The sequence below is a fragment of the Tripterygium wilfordii genome, chromosome 13, assembly GCF_013401445.1.
Source record: "Tripterygium wilfordii isolate XIE 37 chromosome 13, ASM1340144v1, whole genome shotgun sequence".
Classification (NCBI taxonomy): domain Eukaryota; kingdom Viridiplantae; phylum Streptophyta; class Magnoliopsida; order Celastrales; family Celastraceae; genus Tripterygium; species Tripterygium wilfordii.
The window spans coordinates 13547618-13565207 of NC_052244.1; the positions used below are offsets into that span (position 1 = coordinate 13547618).

The window sequence follows — 17590 nt, forward strand, 5'->3', positions numbered from 1 at the left end:
ATCCCCAAGTTTGGCCCCACGAGACCACGACCTTTGTGTATATATATATATATACACACACACCCCAATTCTCACAACCAAACATACACCCACATTGTACAACTCTGTTTTCTATCTCTCCCTCCAACAGCAAAACCCAAACTCCATATCCTCAGTTTTGTCCTCTGTTTTTCCATACACTGTTATCTACACTATATGGCTCGAGTAAGCGCATTTGCCATCATCTTCATCCTTGTTTTGGCTTCATTCTGCTGTTCATCAATTGAAGGCCGGAAGCTTTTGGGTACTAAAGGGAACAACAACAACAAGAACAGAGTATCTTCTGCGTTTACAAGTTTGGTTCTTGCTTCCCTGCCTAAGGGAACAGTGCCAAACTCTTCTCCAAGTAAGAAGGGTCACGCCACCTTCGTTAGTGAAAAACTCTTTGTGCGTCACCTCGCCGACATTCATCCCACTGACGAATCCGTTCCAAGCCCCGGTGCCGGCCATTGATTAACATACAATTTTATTAGCTCTAATGCTGTGATCTACAATTTTGATTGTGGGGATTCTTTTTTTTAATAATTCTTCGTGGTGGGTATTGGATTGATATTTGTACTAAAACAATGTATAGATACTATGGAAAATTACTTGGGATTGGGGATTGGTTTTATTGTATCCATCCCTTCAAGTATGAAAAAATAATTATACATGTTTAAGATTATTCTTATGGAAAAAAATTTTTATTTTCATGTATCTAAGCATAAGTTAATGTGCTTTGTATGTGTTATTGGATCTGTTTTAGAGTAGGCGTTGAAAACACACCATCAACTTGTCAACAACAACAAATGGGGTGTAATGGATTCCTAATTTTGTCACTTATAATTCTACATCGGATTGACATAACCCAATTGAATGGTATAAAATGCAAAGGTTCAGCTCTTCTCACACAAGTGACATGTTTTTTGGCTTAAGTACATTGGAGACGGGCCGGGAGAACAAATCCGTATTAATATTATCACTTTGATGTGCTTGGGTTGAATTTTCTAACATAGTATCGGGAAAAAACTCGGTCCATTTGGACATGACCGCTACCCATGTCCACTTGTTAGGCGTCGAGTAAGAGCTCTACTCATGTCCATTTGTTGGGTCTCGCATAACTGAGTTGACTAACTAGTTTATATGTTTGTAAGTCAGGACCTTTTGAAGTTCTCCAACATGCTTGTTTAACGTTCACGAACGTGTGCTTCTCAAACAAGCTTCACAAACGTGATCTTGTTTACTTGCTCGATAGAGACTTGACAAACAAGATTGTGATCAAGAACCATCTCGATCGAACCTTTAATTCTTTTAACAAGCCGAGTTCGAACAAGATTTCTCAAGCTCGATTGACGCTAGAGTTCAAATTAACACTTAACGATAGTCAAGGAGTGTTTGCATAGACATATACCATTTTTAACTAGAAAGTGTATTTATCATGGGGAAGAAAGCTACTAATACTAATGGTCTGCCGCCCACAAAGAAAAGGGAAAAACGCGTAGAGAAACTCATTTATCACAAGCCAACTATACGACTAATAGATTAAGTAAAAATGACAATTCAAGTTGTATGATCTTTAAGGCAGGGGATCAAGTATTTTATCTTAGGGGCAAACTCATGGGGGGGTTTGAGGGTAGTATTTTTGAAAAAAAAGATTTGGATTATTTATTAATTATGACTTCTCAAGGATGAAAAATAACATTAAAAATAAAAAAGGTATATAGAATAACGATAATTAATAACTTAAAGTTGATTTGGGTTTTTTTTCACAATTGGCAGTTTGACTCACCATCGCTCGCCACCTCTTGCTTGCCGCTTTGTGAAATTGCAATGCCGATGACGAGTGAAATAGAATCGCAATGGACTTGCCAAAGACGGGGGGAGAAGAGCGAGATGCTCATCTGCCTCGTTTTAGTGTTCTAAGATTTTTATGGCTTATATATTTTTATTAAAAATAAGTGGGTCTAATTTGAAGTTTGGATATTTAATAGTATACTTGATGATTTTTTTAAAATTTGAGGGTGGACCTGAATCCACGCTAGCCAATAGTAGTTCCGCCCCTGCTTTAAGGTCGGACGCCACCTTCGTCTGCAATTACAATAGTAAGTGACATGTTAAAACTTGATATTAGGAGAGGTAGAGACAAGTGAATAAAACATTTAAGAAACAAATTAAAGACCAAAATAGGTAAACATATCTTTGCCCTCACTAGGCCAACATAAGGGCTCCATAAACCGCCCGTCTCGGGGAAATATTTGAACACAAACAACCACATAATTTGCATATGTTCATCATTCGCTTGACATTCATGACTCTACTTTCTCCTAATAACTATATACACAAATAAATTCTCACTTAAAATACAAACACCCAATTGTAAAAATCGACATGTTCCAAATCAATGATAAAAAGATAGATCCTCATTTTAAGTTCTCATAAGAGAATTTCTATATGTATATATATGCAAACATCCATGACAAAAACACACCAATTGTCGATTTTTGACCCCATATCTACATTCACAATGTTGAAATTCCTAGCCCAAAGGCCTCAAACGCATTGAATATATTGTCCGTTCTGCATCACGGCCCATACATATTTGTTTTTCATGGGCGTCGCCAATGATTTCAATGTCCAGAAAATGCGTCTACAATGTGAGAAGAATCTCAACTGAGTGATGACATATTAATGTGACATTTTTAATATTTACACTCTCCAGCACACCCATGACAAATTTACACACCCAATTGTCGATTTTTGACCCCCCAGATCTACACTCACTCTATCAAGAGAGAGAATCCATGATAAGCTAATTAAAGCTTAGGTAAACCCCATGTCTTCCGAACGAACCTTCATTTTTATTTTTTTATTTTTTTGCAGCTTTTCATGACGAATATTTGAAAAGAAAACAGTGATCAAACAAGACAATGAGACATATATATTGCATCACCCTAAACCAACGAATTCGATTTGGTCAAAGCCATCACATGCGCAGCCTCCTCGACCATCTCTGACAGTTTTGACTTCCAGACCACACGTCTCCTTTTTATTACCAAAAACTCGCACGAGTATGTGTGTGTGTGTAGCTTCACAGATGTTTCATGATCAATCATAATTAATGTCTCATAGTTCCGACTTGAGGATAGAGAACAGAGTAGGACCATGAGACTCTATGATCCATGCAATGTAAAATCAACCGATTTTGGTTTGACAAGATGCATAAAATACTAAATGCATTCACATATATTGAAGCAATAGTTGTTCATGTTAAGATAAAAGTTCCGACATTAAAAAGTTCAAGAAAAAATAGCGTTTTATAAGTTAAGATTCATATTTTTCACCTGTAAAGAGTCTTTTTAAGAACAAGATCGGATGAGAATACAATTCAATTACGATGTCCGGTTCACTTACTTCCATTGATTCCCGTTTGAGTTACTACGGGCTTTCAGATCCAAAACGAATAATATTTTTACAAATTGTTTGCGTTTTAGTTTTTTAGAGTTGGCTTAAGCAAAATATTCTATAGCCGATCATGCACGTGGAGATATTCAACTACGGGGAAAAAATAACCCATAATCTGATACGATTTATGACCAAATATAGAAAACGCCAATAAAATGAAAGAATCAAGAAGCCATCAATTCAAAGCCATGTCATGTAAGACTTTTTGGGCACAGAGAGAGTTTCAAGACTAATGAATGGATTTTGACGATACTTTCAGGGAAAAAAGAAGCAGGCCAGTAGGTAGAAAGCGCAAGCATGTCGGCGACGTGCATGCATGGTTGTGTGGACATGAGTAGATCCAGATGTGCCCTTAACATTGAATATAACCCCACAAGCTAGACTTTGTGTTCAAAACTTTCTTTACCACTCAACCAGAAAAATGTTTATTGTCCCTATTGATCAACTTGCCAGCTTGGGACAATGGGACATGTCATTGTGTTTTGCGAATATTAGCACAAGTAGGAATATTTGGCTTAGTTACCTTCATTTAAAGGAAGAAGTGCATGATTATTTCGTTATACTCTTATGTGAATCATATGTTAGTATATGGTATAAATGATGTGAAATGCTCCAATTTAACAAGTTAACATGGTATCACAACGATATAGGGTTGAATCTCAATGGATCGTGACAGCTAGGCCACCTATATACTTCGTCACTTAAATCTTCTACAAAAGATTCTACCCACAACTTGATGAAAATTATATTTCAAGACAACCTACGGCGTTCACCCGCCACATGCTTCTGGGCTAGTAGGCCCCATTGTTGGTCGACAATCGAACGACAGGCACGAGCGTCTACTCTCGTCCGGATTATGATTTAGAAGCGTGCATCATAATCCAATGCATAGTACCTTCGTGCTACTGACTTTTCAATCAAGTGCGATGATCATAATTCATAAAAGGCCTAATCAGAATTGATAGTGGAGGCCCAGTACAGTTTGTAGTACTAGTTTGTACTGTCTTGGTATTGGGCTTCTGTTAAAGCCTTCCTGTAACGTACGTGCTAATTAAATTGGGGCCCGTACTTGTATCAAATGGTACAAAAGGCTTAATTAGTTCCATACCTTCCCCCATAAAAATGAACTCCACCCAAGTTGTCTTATTATATAGTTGCCTACTTTCCCTGCTTAATTAAAGTGTTATATATATATATATATATATATATATATATATATATATATATATATTGTGTGTGTGTGCATAAAAGAAGAAAATAATTTCCACTACCAAAACCATTTAATTAAGCCAAAATGACATCGAGAGAGAGGAATGGTCTAAGTTATTGAGAAGGGTGGTTGAAGGCTGCCGAATAGGGAATAGGCTTGACGAATATGCTTTCAAGTGGTGATAAAGTATAACTCGATCCATAAAAAAAAATAAAAACGTCAACTACACTCATTCTAATTGCCGAACCAATTAATAATCCAAATATCTATATCTATATCTATATCTATATCTATATATATATATATAAAATAGAGAATGCCATTTTTCGAACAATATCATTGTGCCTACGTGTTAGGTTTTGATCCAATTTATCACGTCATCATGTGAAAAATTTCTATACATGCGGGGTTGACAATGCAAGTTTAGACACGTATTGAATGTTCAAGAGACAGATTTGTATGATACCATTATGGATTTAAAAAATGCCATTTTTCAAAGATTATTGTTGATAGATAATGGTGGGTACAAATTTGACCAAAAAATCTGTCCCCAGATAGACAACTCCATACCTACGCACATCTACAGTGTACACCACCTTCCATTACATGAGGAGATTAGGTAAAAAAGACACCACCAACATATATGAGTCAAACAACGCCCACCATCCTCTTCCAAGTTCCAACCAATCTGGTTGCGCTTTTATTATTATATCCTCCCCACCAATGTCACGTTCTATTACGGAGTAATACTTGGAAGGAAAAAACATAACTGACTCTACCCGGCCAGCTACTTCCCCACCAAACCCAGACCACTATTTTATATTATTAATGCGCATATCGCTACACCCCAAAATGTGCTTAATATGGACCAACCAGGTTTTGTCACTTTATGCTTTGTGACGCACCAGATGACGCCCATGTCATCGCCCTGTGAAGCCTTAATCTGCAACCAGGCCTTCACCTACTCCATGTACTCGGAGTTTAGGGCTTTTGCCGTAAAAGTTGAGTCTGTTTATCAGCACGGAATCCACATAAATTTTGAAATTGATAGACAAACTTTAACATCCATGATGACTACTGTAATGATTTCTACTATAAGGGTCCTCATTCAATGTCTTAATGGACCGCACCCGCTTACTCATAAATAAATAATGTTGGAGTGGACAAAAATGTTTTTTTGAGGTTTTTTCTTCATTACATTTGCTTTTTTAAAATGTAAAAGGTTATAGCATTGAAGTTTTAGGATATACGAGAAAAATACTTGAAAAAAAATTCCTCAAACCTTTTTAAAAAATAGAGGGTGTCGACAATCGTTAGAATCTCAATTATTTCAATCGTTGAGTTGTATTAACATGTGAAACTCTCAAATTCACTTGAATCATATGCGTTCACCATAACAACTGAATAAATGAGATCCTAACTGTTGGAATCTTTTATCATTTTGGGTGCCTATCTACATCAAAAGTAATGAAAGAAATAGAATTTTGACGAATAGTTGAATTATTGTTTGGTAGACTATATGAAGGTTCAAACGTTGTATGGATAAAACATGTGACGGTCTCCTGCTAAAATGGATATGAAATGACGTGTGGGGCCGAGAACGACATTTGCAGTTCAAAACGTGCGGCTCTTCTGAGACTGACACGTAAGCGTCGTCCTCGGCAGAGGGGGAGTAGGAGCGCGTGGCGTAGAATAACTATTGATGCCAGCTGGTAATTCTGATAAGCCGACCTTATCCTCTTCTTATTTATTTATTTATTATTCCTTTTTTTGTTTATCCAGATTTTGAACAAAATAAAAGCAAAATCTGGGAACCTCTGGACCGAAACGGAATACCAAAAAACCAAACCCTAGATTTCTTTGCCGCTGAAAGGGAACAATTCGTCTTTGGAAAGTAGTTTTCAGATCCAAATATTACCTGCGAAGCGTTTAATTTTGATCTTTATAAGCCAAGGTCAGTGTTCATTTCGTTTCATTCCATCCGCTGCATCGATTGATATAAACTGCATTGATTTAGGCGTCTGGTTTTATTTTCTTATTTTGGATCTTAGTTTTGATGCGTATTAGCGTGTGCGGGCTTGGATTTTTTTAGTGTGTATGATTACTTGTATTCCTGTTGATGTTTGTACTTGATACCGATTGCAGATACTGCTCAGTTACAGTGATTTAAAGTAGAAAGAAACCTTGGGTTCGGTTTGTATTTGTGAGATCTTGTGAGATATTTATCTTCTTGTAGGAAAAGAGGATCGTCAAGATGATGTCCAAATCGTATACCAATCTTTTAGATCTAGCGTCCGGTAATTTTCCGGTAATGGGCCAAACCCGTGAGAAGAAGCGATTGCCACGTGTCATGACTGTACCAGGGGTGATTTCTGAGCTTGATGATGATCAGGCTAATAGTGTCACATCGGACGTACCTTCTTCTGTTGTTCAGGATCGGATCATCATTGTAGCTAATCAACTGCCTGTGAAAGCTAAACGAAGACCTGATAATAAAGGATGGAGTTTTAGCTGGGATGAGGATTCATTGTTGTTGCAATTGAAAGATGGCTTGCCCGAAGATATGGAGGTTTTGTATGTGGGTTCTTTGAGGGTTGATGTTGACGCAAATGAACAAGATGATGTGTCGCAACTTTTGTTGGATAGATTCAAGTGTGTTCCAGCTTTCTTGCCACATGACATTTTGTCCAAGTTTTATCATGGATTCTGTAAACAGCATTTATGGCCGTTGTTCCATTATATGCTTCCTTTCTCTGCAGCTCATGGTGGGAGGTTTGACCGCTCATTGTGGGAAGCATATGTGGCAGCAAATAAGATTTTCTCGCAAAGAGTGATTGAGATTATCAATCCTGAGGATGACTACGTATGGATTCATGATTATCATCTGATGGTTCTGCCTACATTCTTAAGGAGGAGGTTTACTCGGTTGAGGATGGGGTTTTTTCTTCACAGTCCATTTCCTTCTTCGGAAATATATAGAACTTTGCCTGTGAGGGAAGAGATACTTAAGGCGCTTCTGAATTCGGACCTCATTGGCTTTCACACTTTCGATTATGCTCGGCATTTTCTCTCTTGCTGTAGCAGGATGTTGGGTTTGGATTATCAGTCAAAGAGGGGCTATATTGGGTTGGAGTATTATGGTAGGACGGTTGGGATAAAGATCATGCCAGTTGGTATTCACATGGGGCAGATTGAGTCTGTTTTGAGACTTGCAGATTCAGAGTGGAGGGTTGGAGACATTAAACGGCAATTTGAAGGAAAGACTGTGTTGCTTGGAGTTGATGACATGGACATCTTTAAAGGTGTCAATTTGAAGCTGTTGGCAATGGAACAAATGTTGAAGCAGCATCCAAAGTGGCAGGGAAGGGCCGTTTTGGTACAGATTGCAAATCCTGCTAGGGGAAGAGGAAAGGATCTTGAGGAAATACAGGACGAAATACAAGCAAGTTGCAAGAGAATCAATGAAAGCTTTGGGCGGCCTGGGTATGAACCGATTGTGTTCATTGATAGACCAGTATCTCTTAGTGAAAGAGCTGCATATTACGCCATCGCCGAGTGTGTCGTAGTGGCAGCTGTAAGGGATGGGATGAATCTCACTCCTTATGAGTATATTGTGTGCAGGCAGGGAGTATCTGAATCAGAGACTAGTTCGGAATCAACTGGGCCCAGGAAGAGCATGCTGGTCGTATCAGAGTTCATTGGATGCTCCCCTTCCCTCAGCGGTGCTATTAGGGTTAACCCTTGGAACATTGAAGCAACTGCTGAGGCAATGAATGAGGCAATTTCAATGGCTGATGCTGAAAAGCAGTTGCGCCATGAGAAACATTACAGGTATGTCAGCACACATGATGTGGCATATTGGTCACGGAGCTTCTTCCAAGATTTGGAGAGGACTTGCAAAGACCATTTCCGAAGGCGTTGTTGGGGAATTGGCTTGAGCTTTGGATTCAGAGTTGTAGCACTAGATCCTAATTTCAGAAAATTGTCTATTGATCACATTGTCTCTGCATATTTACGGTCCAAAAATCGGGCTATACTGTTGGACTATGATGGAACTGTAATGCCACAAACATCCATCAACAAAACTCCTAGTCGAGAGGTCATATCAATCATAAATACACTTTGTGGGGATGTGAAAAACAAGGTTTTCATTGTTAGTGGCAGGGGGAAAGATAGTTTAGGCAAGTGGTTTTCTCCATGCAAGAAGCTTGGAATTGCAGCTGAGCATGGTTACCTCCTGAGGTATGATGTTTTGTACTTATTTAGCTTTGATGCTTGTTTACCATTGTGGTTGTGTTTATGTTTAGGTTGAATGATGTCTCAGGTGGCCTACGGATGAGAACTGGGAGATTTGTGACCAAAGTAATGACTTTGGGTGGATGCAAATAGCTGAGCCTGTGATGAAATTGTATACAGAAGCTACAGATGGTTCTTACGTTGAGACCAAGGAGAGTGCCTTGGTGTGGCACCATCAAGATGCTGACGCTGGGTTCGGAACGAGCCAGGCCAAGGAGATGCTGGACCATCTTGAAAGTGTTCTGGCAAATGAGCCGGTGGCAGTCAAAAGAGGCCAATTTATTGTGGAAGTGAAGCCACAGGTACTTGACTCCACTTTGAGTTTCCACACTTGTTTTGTAGAGCATAATCTTATTTTAGTGGAAGAAATATTTATTAGGATTCTGACTCCCTATTAGGAATGTATGCTTCGGCGGATTTTTTACTATTATGGATATTGTGGGGGAAGGGTTTAGTTGTTGTTGCTATCTTGCTACTTTTTCTGGACCCATCACTTTGCAAATATGTCTTATTCTGAGTGGTTTTGCTCATTGAAGGATTGCCGCCTGGCATGATTATTTGTCCGTCCTGCGGACCCTGCCTATTATAAGTTTGTAGAATTCTAAGCATATATTGTGACTTATAATGAGCATGCCTTGAACCCATGACCTCTTGTGGTTATGGGTAGCAGGGGGCTTCCCACTAGGCTACGTAATAATTGCTGTTTTGTCTCATATGCTTAGTTTCCTATGAGATCCAAGAAAATATTGTGCCACATTCATACGACTAAAGCAGTTTAAGTCCTTTGTTTTTCTTTGGGACTTCCGTTTTCTTGTGCTCATTATCGTAATATCAGAACAAAGAAAAGGTGATTTTTGGGGAAAATAACTTGTTCTGATATCGTGCAATATTCTTATACTTTTCTCTTGATTTCTACTGTGTGATGGATTTTGTCTTATGGTTGAGTCGTCACATGTTTGACAAATTCTGGTTGTGCACTTCAGGGTGTCAGTAAAGGTCTGGTTGCTGAAAAGATCTTCAGATCAATGGCAGATAGTGGAAGGCAGGCTGATTTTGTTCTGTGCATTGGTGATGATAGATCAGATGAAGACATGTTTGAGATCATCGGCAATGCTATGACTAGTGGTGTCCTTTCTTCAAATACATCTGTTTTTGCCTGCACTGTTGGACAGAAACCAAGTAAAGCCAGGTATTACTTGGATGACACCAGTGAAGTTGTATTCATGCTTGATGCTCTAGCAGAAGCTTCCGACTCTCCACCTTCCACTCCAGAAGAACCTTCTCCTTAAACACCTCATCAGAATTTGGCGCTCTCCTCCAAGCCAGGCAAGAAGATCCCATGCTGGCCGGTGTTGGCAAGTAGCAATTGTTTATGCTCTATTTGGTATTTGCTCTGAGGGGGGATGCCATTATTGTTTGGTTATTTTGATGGCTGAGAATGAGAAAATGACAATGGCTTGGTCCCGCTGCTTTTGAGACAAACATTGAATTACTCACTAAGTGGAACAGAATTTCAGGTGGGCAAAATGGAGTAAAAATTTGATGGTTGGTTAGACCCTTTTGGATTTACACTCGAGGAACTTCTTGGAACAGGACGAAAGGTTGAAATAAATGCTCCATCCACATCAGTGTAAAGGCTAACATTAGTGTCACAATAACGTATGTGGCATGCATTTTCAGTTGCTTTCCTCGCTGGGAGGCTACTGTGATAAGGTGGAAATTGATTTTATGGTAATCGGTTGATCTACATATCCCTAGTTGAATTAACAGTATACTAGTGCCTGCCTTTATTTTAAAATTTTCTTCCTCATCTGGGGTGAGAGCAGTCTCAATTTTTTTTTTTTACTTGGCATTATTCATCTGGAGTATTTCCATTGTTAGTAGTGATGCTTGTTTGAGTTCATATGTTATGCTACTTCAAATGAGTGCATTCATCTGTCCCTATAATGCAATGCCTAATAAAATTTGTGCATCGTAGAAAAGGTTTAGCTTGAACAACCTGCCCCTATCTATGTACTAATGTTATTCTGAACCATTTGCATTTAATCTTGACTATGCAATGCTTTATGAACTTACCAAGTTTTGAAGCTCGGTTGCATCTTCCTCGAAAGTGTCAAACAAGTTCCTCTACTATATTTAAGGCTAAACAAGCTTCTCTACTTTGCGTTTCAGTTTGTTTAAATTCTTAACTCACACTTCCGTTAAATCGATGCTGATTTGCTTATAATCTTTCATAGTTTAGAAACATGGTTTAGAAACATTCATACAGAACATGTACTATCCAACATTTTATTTTAGGCGGAGCCAACAGCCAAGCTTAAAGTTAGAAGGGGTCAATAGATGATACAGCCAAGTTGTCTTCATTACGCAGAAGCAGAGCCCGTGATTGATGCCTGCCTTTCCCTCTCAGGTTTCAATACAAAGATTTACACAGTAAAAAGTCACCCCCATCGACTAGTCCACAGCACTCCACAACATTATGATAGCTCCTCTCTTTTATGGACTCGCAAGTAGTAAAACGAGATTAGATACGAAAATGCTAAGTATCTCAATGTTTTTTCTTGCAGTTTTTCTAAATGTTGAGATAAACGTACATAATTCATGTGAACTTGTAAATTCACATTGTACATATGAAATCGTATGCGTTCATCTTGATAATTGAGATATTTGAAACAAAAACCACAGGAGGATCCGTAAGACTATTAGCTTAAGGAGAGTATGCTCGCCTAAACAGACTTCTCCGGCACGTTGAATCTATAATGTCATAATTTTGATTCCTAGTGTGGTACAAAATCACAAACCGGAATCAAAGACGCGCCGGAGAAGGAGAAGTAGCCGTTGGCAAGTAGACTTGACTCTGTATAACATTTTTCCCGATCTTGAGCCCTGGCACCACCGTAAAACCCACTCTGAGATTCTCCTTGCCCAGTATGGAACTCTGACTTGGGGATACCATTACCGATTCATCACTAACAGCATCCATGTACACCTCTGAGAATCTGCAATTCTTCTTCACCTGATAAACATTAACATCTTCACCGAATGAGAACGCCAAACTGTGCAAAACCCAAACCCGCTTCGCCATCTCTGCAAAACCCGTGAAGAAACCAGAATCCGGTACGCTCCCAGAGTTCAATAGCTTCCGCTGATTGAGATTCCCGAACAGAGAGCACTCCATCTTGGCATGTACTACTGAGAGGTACTTGATTCTTGTAAATTTTGCAAACGAGGAGTTGGGATTTTGGGTTAGAAACTGTTTGGGTGTCAAAGATTTGAGATTTTTGAATCTGTTGATGTAGTAATCAGTCGGAGGCTTATCTTGTTTCTGGGTTTCGCTTGTGAGCATGAAATGGGGTTGATTGAAACCTTCGAACATTGTTCTGCAAACAAACGATTCGAACACAAAACAACGATGGCTTGGGTTTGTAAACACTGCGTCTGGTTCTATTCCTCTGGCTGCTGAATCCAAATCCCAATGTGCCAACTCCATTTCTCGGATCATCAGTTTAACGAAACTCCTCATAGATCTCAATGTGTATTGCAAAACCTGTACAAAATTGGTTATATTCAACCTTGAAACCTGGATATAATCGATCATTGACAAAGACCCACTAGCATTCAGTTTGTTCTCCAGTGATTTGTTATACCCAATTGAATCATCAAGTTTTTTCTTGAGCGAAGAAATGTCATACTCTTTAATCTCAACTTGGGATTCCAGTTTCTTGATCGTGATCTCGTAAGTCTTCATCAAGCTCTGCTGTTCTTGAATCTCTGCGAGCATCATAGTAACCTGAGGAGAAAAGTCGAGTATTTTCTTTAAGAAACTTCTCTTCAGCTCAGAAATGGCCTTCAATTCATCAACAACCGCCTGGTCCGCCGCCTGAATCGCTTCGCTGTTGTAGGGACTCTGCGCCATTTGAAGCTCTGCATATGCAGCCTTGATGGAAGTGACACTGGCGAAGAGCTTGGCCACCAAAGCCTCCATCACCGCTCTCTGCCTCGCCTTCACTTCTCCCTGTTTTTCCGTACTACTGCTGTTGGACCTGCAAAATGTGGGGGAATCTCCTCCTTCGAATCTATGTTGCGATGTAAGCATACAAATCCCAATGCCATGACCAACGCCATTGTTATTAGAGGCTACCTTGGTTGCAGTTCTGATTTTGATTACTTTTTGGAACGTTCGAGCTAGCTTGCTCTTGCCATTAGGGACTGATCTGCATTTGAATGTCTCCATTAGAGGGATTTGTAGAAGGAATTGAAGAGAGAAAAAGTGGTTTGTGGAGATGAAAATTTGTGGGTTCTTTTTTTTTGCTTTTATGGGTAAAGGAAATACGAGGAAGATTATCGAGGGAGAGTGTGAGCGTCTGTTCTGCTATGGAAAAGAAAAGAAAAAAAGCAGAGGAAACAACTTTGACGAACAAGACAAAAGAGAGAGGCTGAAGACAGAATAGAAGCGGAAAATAAAATAATTAAAAAAGTGGCATTTAAAGCGCGGGAATAAAAAAGGAAAAGATTGGGTGTTTATGGTAAAGAAATAATACTACAATTATTTTTAGTTGTAATTGATTAATTTCCCACTAAAATTGTGTTTTTAAGATGTGTTTTTAAATATTTTGGTACGTTAAAATATAATAAATTTTGAACAAAAAATTTACACACACCAACCATTAAATCGTAACTCTTAAACATTAATATATAATATAGGATTTGTGAAGAAAAAAAAAATCTGATGATTTAACATGGTTTTGGGAATGAATTGTAACCAATTTTAACTAAAAGAGTTGTAGTACTCTCAACCCAAAATGTTGAAAATCAAAATTTATACAGTAATGACATGGATCCCAACTATTGATATCTTAGTTATTTTTAACATAATAACATTTGGTATTTCAATATCCTACCTGTTGAATTATACGCACATGATTTCATGTGAGACATGTGAAGCCTACAAATTCATTTCAATTATGTGCGTCCGACTCAGCCACTGAAATAATTGAAATACAAGTATACAACAGTTGGAGTGTCTTTTTATCATTTTTGAAATGTATAGTGGGACCCTACTCAATTTGGGGGATTGATTTGCGTCATTTAAACAAAGGGTCCCACCCCCAAATAAGTTGGTTTGACTACATGATTTAACGACCGAATAATTTGTCTTTTTGTTTTTAATCGTTAAATATTGGGGAAATTGTGCAATTAGTGAAAAATATTGATCGTTAGATAACACAGAAACAGAATACCAGAAGATTATGAAGAATATCACACAAGAAGAAATAAAAAGTATTGTCGAGCGATGTAACCGGGTGGGCCTGAGCCTGGCCCAGAGCGGATTAGCTGTGACGCATAACTTATTATTTACATATTCGGTTGATATTCCTTCGCGCCATAAATTCTCTATCCCACCATACTAGAGATGAGGACTAGAGATTCTTAAAAGAAAATAGGTACTTGCCCTCCAAAACTAAGGAGGTTATGGGTTCGAATGGAGGAGTTGGGATAATTTTTTGAAATAAATACGTAAGACAGTCATATTATAAGTGGATGGTTTATGCTTATTATCTTTCACTCACATTTCTAGTTAAATTTATGTTATCTCTAGGTATTTTATGGGACAGCTTTCATACATGGTTTATTTGTTTTTTCTTTTTTTCCTTGGGTATGTGATGTAAATCCGGGCCCAAGTCCAGCAACAAACGGACCGAACTAACCACTAGAAAACCGGTTAACTAATGTTAGGTTTACCCAACTTATATACTGTAACTTGGAACCACAGACCACCGATGTGGTATTCACATTCGATGTTCTACATCATTCTCACCCTCTACGACACGCCGCTGCTACTCCCAGGCCGCCGCCACGCCCAGTACTAAGCCCCTTGGGCCCGGCACGTGGCACGAAAATCCAACAGGCCCCGGCTGACACGTGTTTTCAAAACCTGCTCTGATGTAAATCCGGGCCCAAGCCTAACAACAAGCGGACCTAACTAACTACTAGAAAACCGGTTAACTAATGTTAAGTTTACCCAACTTATATACTGTAACTTGGAACCACAGACCACCGATGTGGTATTCACATTCGATGTTCTACATCAGTATGTCCCAGTATTGCTTTGTATTGATACTGCTTTTGACCATCTCCTAAGACGCCCTCTTGTTTCTTTTTTTGTTTCTGTTGAATTTGTCGTGGCTTATCAAAAAAAAAAACGTAAAAGTCTGAAGGGTCCAAAGAGTACAATAACTCAACTGGACTGAAACACCAAGAAAGCTCGGTTTCTGCATCTATAATATATAACAAACATTTTATTATCTTCTTGTATTTATTAAAAGCAAATCCGAAATTTGATTATGTTTTTGTCGATAGTTAATATGATCGACCACCATTGAGTGTTGGGACCTAACTTTTCGGTTGATGGGCTTGAGCATGCATGCCCTACGAATTGGGCAAGTTAATGAACAAATCTAAGATAATGAATTGAAGGGCATCTTATCCTATATATATATATATATATATATAATTATTATAATAGCTGCCTTTCATGGTCTGCCACTGCCAATCTCTAACTACTTAGACAACAGAAAAGTTAGGTTACATTACACTAATTAGGAGCCCCAAGCCTCAAAAGTGATTTAATGAGTGAAAATAAGTGGACATGCTTCATATCCATATAATAAAAGCACAAATATGTAAAATATATGGTTTATCAGGAACTTGTTTAAAACTCTCATAAGATCAATTGATGTTTGGGACCATGCACAAGCGCATGGGTATATTAATATTTATATATTTTTGTGTGTATATAACTATATATTTATGTAAGAGCTCGTCCCTCCACACTAGTAACACTTTGTTTGCTTTGGGTCAATCCATATTGATCTGCACGACTTTGTCTTCCTAGGCCCAGTAATAGCCCATACTAGTTTGAGCCTAGGAAATTAAAATCGCTTGTTATGAGTTATAAAGTTTGACCTATTATATAATCTACTTTACATTTTCCTCCAGATGATGTGGGACAATAGACTTAACACTTTCGCTACTCGGTAGTTCGCCCAATACCACCAAACTTACACTGTAGAGAATTGTGACCCCGACCACTCGAGTTGGGTGTTAAAGTCTCCTCCCTTAAAGGCCCGCATCCCCATGCGGCCCACACCCCCACAGATGTCCGTGGGTGCTCACACCTTAAGTCATGGATCCTCATCTTCAATACCATATGTAACACTTTGTTCGCTTTAGGTCAGTCCATACTGATCGGCACGACTTTGTCCTCTCAGTAAAATGCTTGTTACTTGTTAGGAAATTCGACCTATTATATATTGCACTTCATATCTTTTCATTGTCCCTTGGCGATGTAGGACAAAAGACTAAATCATTTCGCAATTTGATAGCTCATCCAACACCACCAAACTTGCATTGCAAAGACTTGTGACCTCACACACTCCAACAGGGTGTTACAATCTTATGTATGGGTTTTCTTAATCCGTGACTTTTTTCTATCTCTTATTGACTTTTCATTGAGAAAGTTTATTAATCTAATAAAAAATAAAGTAATGATAACATACAAGCATTATGCTTTCTTGTAAGAAACAAGATTGAAGACAAGTCAAGCATGGTGGTATGATTTACGACAAACTAAGCGTGAACTAGGAAAACACAAAAGTCAATTTTAATTAGTTACACCAGGAGTATTTGATTATGATCATTAGCTAGGTATAGAAATTATTAGGATGGTTTTAATTATATAATACACAGGAAACAAATAATAATAATAAATCATTACTCCTCCTATTATTATGTTCTCCTCTTACAACACTAAGTATAATTCACGACTTGTATCTCATAAATCTAATTTTATTATTTAGTGACAAATTTTGAGAGAGGCTGCAAGTTTAGTGAAGGCGAGGCAGAAAGAAATTAACAATGAAATGGTTAATTTAAATGCCGTAATTCTTAACTCAAACGGAAGGTTGTGAGTTAAAGTCTCTTCGATTCGATTTCTTTATTATTAACGCGTACTAATGTTATATATAATATATCTAGCTTCTACAGCCTTGGCAGGCACAAATGTCTTAATAATAGACATGGAATGGAATCCAACGGCTATCATGAGCTACCGCATATTGGATGTAGGGTCTATTGGACAGCGTATATTAGAGGTGGGCCAAAAAAATCACTAAAATTGTTTGGAGTATTTGGCAGTGTAAAGTATTGGCGAACAATCACTTCCCTATTTCTATTCATCGAGTACATTGACAATAAATCAAATAATAATAATAATAATTCCCATCACTGCAGCCTGCAGGCATCAGTTTCTACCAATAAGAAAACAATGAACTACCATTCAAAATGCAAATAGCTACACTCTGAAAAGGTTCTGACCAGGAGAGCTTCACAAAATATCATCCGAAAGAAACAAAGAAAATGTGTAAAATATTCATAGAGAGACAGAGAGAGGGAGAGATGTACACGCTATAATATTTCTGTAATAGCTTAATTTCATGGGAAAAAAAGAAAAAGAAAAAGTAAAGTTGGACTGTAATGGAATGTGATCAAGATTTGAGGACATGGCATCTTCTCCTAGATATGGTATGCTCCTCATTTCCTAAT

At 38.3% G+C, this 17590-nt stretch overlaps 3 protein-coding genes across 4 annotated transcripts; 2 read left to right on the forward strand and 1 right to left on the reverse strand.

Annotated features, from left to right (window-relative positions):
• Nucleotides 1-80: 80 nt before the first annotated feature.
• On the forward strand, nt 81-746 carry LOC120013517 (precursor of CEP14-like). The gene has a single exon (XM_038865351.1). The coding sequence runs from the start codon at nt 196-198 to the stop codon at nt 490-492; it is 297 nt and encodes a 98-aa protein (XP_038721279.1). The 5' UTR covers nt 81-195; the 3' UTR covers nt 493-746.
• Nucleotides 747-6468: 5722 nt separating this feature from the next.
• Nucleotides 6469-10981, forward strand: LOC120013918 (probable alpha,alpha-trehalose-phosphate synthase [UDP-forming] 7). Of its 2 annotated transcripts, none has more exons than XM_038865901.1 (4): nt 6469-6644; nt 6836-8932; nt 9015-9288; nt 9970-10981. In XM_038865901.1, the coding sequence occupies exons 2-4, from the start codon at nt 6945-6947 to the stop codon at nt 10273-10275; spliced, it is 2568 nt and encodes an 855-aa protein (XP_038721829.1). In that variant the 5' UTR covers nt 6469-6644; nt 6836-6944; the 3' UTR covers nt 10276-10981. The 2 variants fall into 2 exon arrangements, with proteins under 2 accessions (XP_038721829.1, XP_038721830.1); XM_038865902.1 differs by having other exon boundaries at nt 6927-8932.
• Nucleotides 10982-11637: 656 nt separating this feature from the next.
• Nucleotides 11638-13499, reverse strand: LOC120013919 (protein GRAVITROPIC IN THE LIGHT 1-like). Its single transcript, XM_038865903.1, has one exon. The coding sequence runs from the start codon at nt 13218-13220 to the stop codon at nt 11793-11795; it is 1428 nt and encodes a 475-aa protein (XP_038721831.1). The 5' UTR covers nt 13221-13499; the 3' UTR covers nt 11638-11792.
• Nucleotides 13500-17590: the final 4091 nt, after the last annotated feature.

Excerpts from the sequence above, each read along its gene's own strand:
- LOC120013517 (XM_038865351.1), top strand. The coding sequence starts at position 196 with ATGGCTCGAGTAAGCGCATTTGCCATCATCTTCATCCTTGTTTTGGCT.
- LOC120013918 (XM_038865901.1), top strand. The coding sequence starts at position 6,945 with ATGATGTCCAAATCGTATACCAATCTTTTAGATCTAGCGTCCGGTAAT. Across the intron at positions 8,933-9,014 it reads GAGCATGGTTACCTCCTGAG|GTGGCCTACGGATGAGAACT; the intron begins GTATGATGTTTT and ends ATGATGTCTCAG. Across the intron at positions 9,289-9,969 it reads TTGTGGAAGTGAAGCCACAG|GGTGTCAGTAAAGGTCTGGT; the intron begins GTACTTGACTCC and ends TGTGCACTTCAG.
- LOC120013919 (XM_038865903.1), bottom strand. The coding sequence starts at position 13,220 with ATGGAGACATTCAAATGCAGATCAGTCCCTAATGGCAAGAGCAAGCTA.